General features: G+C 34.1%; 1 protein-coding gene across 1 annotated transcript; it reads left to right on the top strand.

Moving 5' to 3' along the window:
* Window positions 1–701: 701 nt before the first annotated feature.
* LOC117926266 (probable leucine-rich repeat receptor-like protein kinase At1g35710) lies at window positions 702–4,693 on the top strand. The gene is given in 4 exon segments (XM_034845353.1): window positions 702–2,097; window positions 2,170–3,170; window positions 3,173–3,913; window positions 4,022–4,693. Coding segments are annotated over 4 exon segments (3,501 nt in total). The 5' UTR covers window positions 702–721; the 3' UTR covers window positions 4,405–4,693.
* Window positions 4,694–6,511: the final 1,818 nt, after the last annotated feature.

The raw sequence follows: 6,511 nt of genomic DNA, 5'->3' as shown, positions 1-6,511 counted from the left end.
CTCTCTCTCTCTCTCTCTCTCTCTCTCTCTCTCTCTCTCTCTCTCTCTCTATATATATATATATATATATATATATATATATATATATATATACATGCATACATACAGACATATACCTACACTTCCCTTTTTCTTTCATTACAATATTATTTAAAAAATAGATTAAGAAAATTAATGTTTTAAATGTCATTTTTATAAAATTTAGTATAGGAATATAGCAACTTTGTTGTAAATAAAATTAAGTTTATATTTATGAATTTTTGAAAAAAAAAATACATCAAGTGGTTTATGTAAAGACATATGTACAGGTAATGCCGGTTAAAGTGGACTTTCTGTATCAACTAGGTTGTTGACATGGGCATATTTTGTCCTTACTTCTTAAAATGAATTGTAATTATTAATTTTAAACAAGTTATATTTAAAAGTGCACATAGTGAAAAAGGAATATTTTTAATTATTTCATATGTAATTATAGGTGTAAATTATAATTTTAAAAAAAATAAGAGCATTTTGATGAAATAAAATAAAATAAGTGTGGAATTGAATTCATGTATATAATCCTTTTTAGTTCCATTAATAGTAGACAAAGCAAGTGGTTAGATGTCAACATCAACTGATGGAAATGTTGGATGTATCACATTTAAGTCTATAAATAAGTGTTTCATCTTCATTCTTCCCTCCAAGCAAACCTCTTAATAACTTCATTTCTACCAATTCAACAATGGCCCTTGAATATTCTTCATCCTACTCCTTGCTCCCCCAACTCATCATCACTCCTTACTTCTTCATATTTCTCCTTTTCATTTTGTACTCAATATCATTATTCCATGTCACTTTTACATCTGCCTCTACACCTACCACTTCTCTTTTGAAAGTTGAACAAGATCAAGAAGCACTCACTCTTCTAACATGGAAGGCTAGTCTTGATAATCAAACCCAATCTTTCCTCTCTTCTTGGTCTGGACGCAATTCTTGCCATCATTGGTTTGGAGTGACTTGTCACAAGTCAGGAAGTGTCTCCGATTTAGACCTTCACAGTTGCGGTTTGAGAGGTACACTCCACAATCTCAATTTCTCTTCACTCCCTAACCTTCTCACTCTTGAGTTGTCATCTAACAATCTCATTGGTCCAATCCCTCCTTCCATAGGAAACTTGAGAAACTTAACCACTTTGCATCTTTTTAAGAACGAGCTTTCTAGTTCCATCCCTCAAGAAATTGGATTGTTAATATCTCTTAATGATCTTCAATTGTCAACTAACAATCTCACTGGTCCAATCCCTCCTTCCATATGTAACTTGAGAAACTTAACCACTTTGCATCTTTTTAAGAACGAGCTTTCTAGTTCCATCCCTCAAGAAATTGGATTGTTAATATCTCTTAATGATCTTCAATTGTCAACTAACAATCTCACTGGTCCAATCCCTCCTTCCATAGGTAACTTGAGGAACTTAACCACTTTGCACCTTCATAGAAACAAACTATCCGATTCTATTCCTCAAGAAATTGGATTGTTGACATCACTTAATGATCTTGCCTTGGCAACTAATAGCCTCACTGGCCCAATCCCTCCATCCATAGGAAACTTAAGAAACCTAACCTCTTTGTACCTTCATACAAACAAACTATCTGGTTCCATCCCTCAGGAAATTGGATTGTTGACATCACTTAATGATCTTGAATTGTCAAATAATATTCTCACTGGTCCAATCCCTCCTTCCATAGGTAACTTGAGGAACTTAACCACTTTATATCTTTTTGAGAATGAGCTTTCTGGTTCCATCCCTCAAGAAATTGGATTGTTGACATCACTTAATGATCTTGAATTGTCAAATAATAGTCTCACTGGTCCAATCCCTCCTTCCATAGGTAACTTAAGGAACTTAACCACTTTATATCTTTTTGAGAATGAGCTTTCTGGTTCCATCCCTCAGGAAATTGGATTGTTGACATCACTTAATGATCCTGAATTGTCAAATAATAGTCTCACTGGTCCAATCCCTCCTTCCATAGGTAACTTGAGGAACTTAACCACATTATGTCTTGATGAGAACGAGCTTTCTGGTTCCATTCCTCAAGAAATTGGATGGTTGAGATTGCTTGATGTTCTTAGATTGTCATTTAACAATCTCAATGGTTCAATACCAGCTTCCATAGGAAACTTGTCCAGCTTATCCTTCTTGGCCCTTCATTACAATAGACTTAGTGGTTCCATTCCTTTAGAAATGAATAATATCACTCATTTGAAAATATTGCACTTAGTTGAGAATAACTTCACTGGCCAACTACCACAAGAGATATGCCTTGGTGGTGTTCTTGAAAACTTTACGGCCTTTGGAAACCATTTCACTGGTCCCATACCAAAAAGCTTGAAAAATTGCACTAGCTTATTCAGAGTTAGGCTTGAAAGAAACCAACTGACGGGGGACATAGCCGAAAGTTTCGGTGTGTACCCGGCCCTAAATTATATTGATCTAAGCAGCAACAATTTTTATGGTGAGCTTTCTGAGAAATGGGGGCAGTGCCACATGCTCACAAGCCTGAACATCTCCAACAACAATATTTCTGGTGCTATACCGCCTCAACTTGGGAAAGCAATTCAACTGCAACAACTTGATCTCTCCGCCAATCATCTAAGTGGGAAGATCCCAAAAGAGTTGGGTATGTTGCCATCATTGTTCATATTGTTGTTAGGAGACAACAATCTTTCAAGCAGTATTCCTTTGGAATTGGGAAACTTATCCAATCTTGAAATTCTTAACTTGGCATCAAACAACTTAAGCGGTCCAATTCCCAAACAGCTGGGAAACTTCTTGAAATTACGGTTCTTCAACTTGAGCGAGAATAGATTTGTGGATAGCATTCCTGACGAAATTGGAAAGATGCAAAATCTTGAAATTCTCGATCTTAGTCAAAATATGTTGACAGGAGAGGTTCCACCGCTGCTTGGAGAATTAAAGAACCTGGAAACGTTGAATCTCTCCCATAACGGGCTCTCTGGCACCATCCCACACACGTTTGATGATCTGATAAGCCTGACAGTTGCTGATATATGCTACAATCACTTGGAAGGTCCTCTCCCCAACATCAAAGCTTTCGCTCTATTTGAGGCATTCAAAAATAATAAAGGTCTGTGTGGAAATAATGTCACTCATCTCAAGCCATGCAGTGCTAGTCGAAAAAGGCCAACAAGTTTTCTGTTTTGATCATAGTGCTCCTCACTGTGAGCACTCTATTGTTCTTATTTGCTTTTATTATTGGCATTTATTTTCTTTTCCAAAAATTGAGGAAGAGAAAAACCAAGTCTCCAGAAGCAGATGTTGAAGATCTATTTGCAATATGGGGCCATGATGGAGAATTGTTGTATGAGCACATCATACAGGGGACCGACAATTTCAGTTCCAAACAGTGTATCGGCACTGGAGGATATGGTACTGTTTACAAGGCTGAGTTGCCAACAGGTCGGGTTGTTGCTGTGAAAAAACTTCACTCATCACAAGATGGAGATATGGCTGATTTGAAAGCTTTCAAAAGCGAGATTCATGCTTTAACACAGATAAGGCATCGCAACATCGTCAAGCTTTATGGCTTCAGTTCATTTGAACAGATCTCATTTTTGGTTTATGAGTTTATGGAAAATGGGAGCTTGCGAAACATTCTAAGCAACGACGAAGAAGCAGAAAAATTAGATTGGATTGTGAGGCTAAACATTGTTAAAGGCGTGGCTAAAGCTTTATCTTACATGCACCATGACTGCTCACCTCCTATAGTTCATCGAGACATATCGAGCAACAATGTTTTGTTAGATTCAGAATATGAGGCTCATGTATCTGACTTTGGCACGGCTAGGCTTTTAAAGTTGGACTCATCTAATTGGACTTCATTTGCAGGAACTTTTGGTTATACTGCTCCAGGTACAATTTTCTTAGTTCCTTGCTTACCTCTAAACTGCCTCTATACATCACATATAAGACTGTTATAATTGCTTAGCAGAACTGAGCATGATTAAATCTTCTTTGCAGAACTTGCTTACACGATGAAGGTTGATAATAAAACTGATGTTTATAGCTTCAGAGTGGTAACATTGGAAGTAATTATGGGAAGGCATCCTGGAGAACTCATCTCGTCCCTGTTATCGTCAGCGTCCTCATCATCCTCATCACCATCAACTGTGGACCATCGCCTATTGAATGATGTGATGGACCAGCGCCCCTCACCTCCTGTGAATCAAGTGGCTGAGGAAGTAGTGGCTGTAGTGAAGTTAGCATTTGCATGCTTGCGTGTTAATCCCCAATCTCGGCCGACTATGCAACAAGTTGGTCGAGCACTCTCGACACAGTGGCCACCATTGTCAAAACCGTTTTCCATGATAACGTTGGGTGAGCTGCTGGGTCATGCTAGCTGAGGGTCCTCCCTTCTCCATGATGTAAAGTTGTTATTTTGACTTGGTATTGTTATTTCCAATATGTTATATATTGCATATGGACGTTTACTCACCCACGTGTATCAACGACAAAGACGAATCTCCATCACATTAATTGATGCTTTTGGCTGCATTCAATAATTTCAATGGCGGGTTCCTTTCTAGAGAAGTAGAGATCCATTCCAATCTCTTTAATTATTTGCATTTCTTTCAATTTGGCCATGGAAAAATTATCCAAAATATTTAGAATTAGTTGACAAGTATTCAAAACGGTCACCAAATTTGTAATTGAAATTTTGATCTCTTTTGAACTTCAATTATACCCTTTTTAGTTTAGGGTCGATCGGTATTTCTTAAAAAAAATTAGCAAGTATTGCCTTTAAAATTTTTTAATAAGTATTAATTATTTTTCCAACAAATATTAATAAAAAATTACATAAATAATAAACTCAAAATATATCTCTATGAAATAAACCTAATATAATTGAGTACTTCGATTAAAAAATACATTAAAAATGTTACAATTAGCTTTAAACTGATGTCAAATATTATTTTGTTTTTATAACAAAAAAGTTGGAGAATATTTTTGCCAAAGAAAAAGAAACTATATTTTTAAAAACTATTAAAATAATAAAAATAAAATTTTCTGGTTTATCATAATAAAAAATAATTACATGTATATAATATAATTATTTTAAATTATATTTTTTTTTAAAAAAATTATTATTTCTTGTTTAAAAGCTAATAACATTGTATAATATTTAAGTTTATATTTTATTTTTCTTTCATCATAATTTTCATATTTTCTTGTTGTTAAAGTTGTTTTATTAAAATTAATTATAATATAATAATGTTTACAAATACATATATAGAACAATAAAAAAACGATTTTTTTTAAATAATAAAATAATTAAAAGTAGATAAAAAAACACCAAGTACTTTTATTAGCATTCATAAAAAATCAAAAACCAACTTATATGACAACATAAATTTAAATCAGAAAAAAAAAATACAATTTTAAGGTTTCATACTAGGGACTTAATTTATAGATAATATACTTAATTTAATCAATAATTAAAAACTATGGGACAAGTGTTTTTTAAGATGATTTCAAGTTGGGCAAAGACTTTAAAACGGGTCAAGCACGAGCAATTATTTTGGTTGCTTCTGGTATTCGGAAGTTGACACTACCTATCAAAGTCATGAATGCATGTGAAAACTTTGGGACAAGTTTTTTTTAAGATGATTTGTAGTTAGGCAAAGACTTTAAATGGGTCAAGCACAAGTAATTATTTTGGTTGTTTTTGTTATTCGGAAGTTGACACTACCTATCGAAGTCATGAATGCATGTGAAAACTATAGGACAAGTATTTTTTAAGATGATTTCAAGTTGGGCAAATACTTTAAAATGGGTCAAGCATGAGCAATTATTTTAGTGGTTTTTGTTATTTGGAAGTTGACACTACCTATCAAACTCATGAATGCATGTGAAAACTATGGGCAAGTGTTTTTTAAGATGATTTCAAGTTGGGCAAAGACTTTAAAACGGGTCAAGCACGAGCAATTATTTTGGTTGTTTTTGGTATTCAGAAGTTTACACTACCTATCGAAGTCATGAATGCATGTGAAAACTTTGGGACAAGTTTTTTTTTAGATGATTTGTAGTTAGGCAAAGACTTTAAATGGGTCAAGCACAAGTAATTATTTTGGTTGTTTTTGTTATTCGGATGTTGACACTACCTATCGAAGTCATGAATGCATGTGAAAACTATAGGACAAGTATTTTTTAAGATGATTTGAAAGGATTCCATTGTTACTTTTTTTGTTAATACTAAGATTTAATAAATGAAGTTCATGTACACTTCACTTTGATTAGATGAGTCACATCAATTAGGATCATTGACATCTACTATTGATAATTTGAATATTGGGTATAGATTCCTTGAAAGCAATTGTTGAAAAGAATTAGTAATGCAACAACTTTTCCACACAATTATTGACAAGGATTAGGAATACAACGACTTTTCCACACAATTGTTGATACGAATTAGGAATGTAACAATTTTTCCACCCTATCAAAGACAACAAA

Source organism: Vitis riparia, chromosome 12 (assembly GCF_004353265.1).
Source record: "Vitis riparia cultivar Riparia Gloire de Montpellier isolate 1030 chromosome 12, EGFV_Vit.rip_1.0, whole genome shotgun sequence".
NCBI classification, from domain to species: domain Eukaryota; kingdom Viridiplantae; phylum Streptophyta; class Magnoliopsida; order Vitales; family Vitaceae; genus Vitis; species Vitis riparia.
Note: the sequence above shows the minus strand (reverse complement) of the source record. Positions and strands in the feature narration are given on the sequence as shown.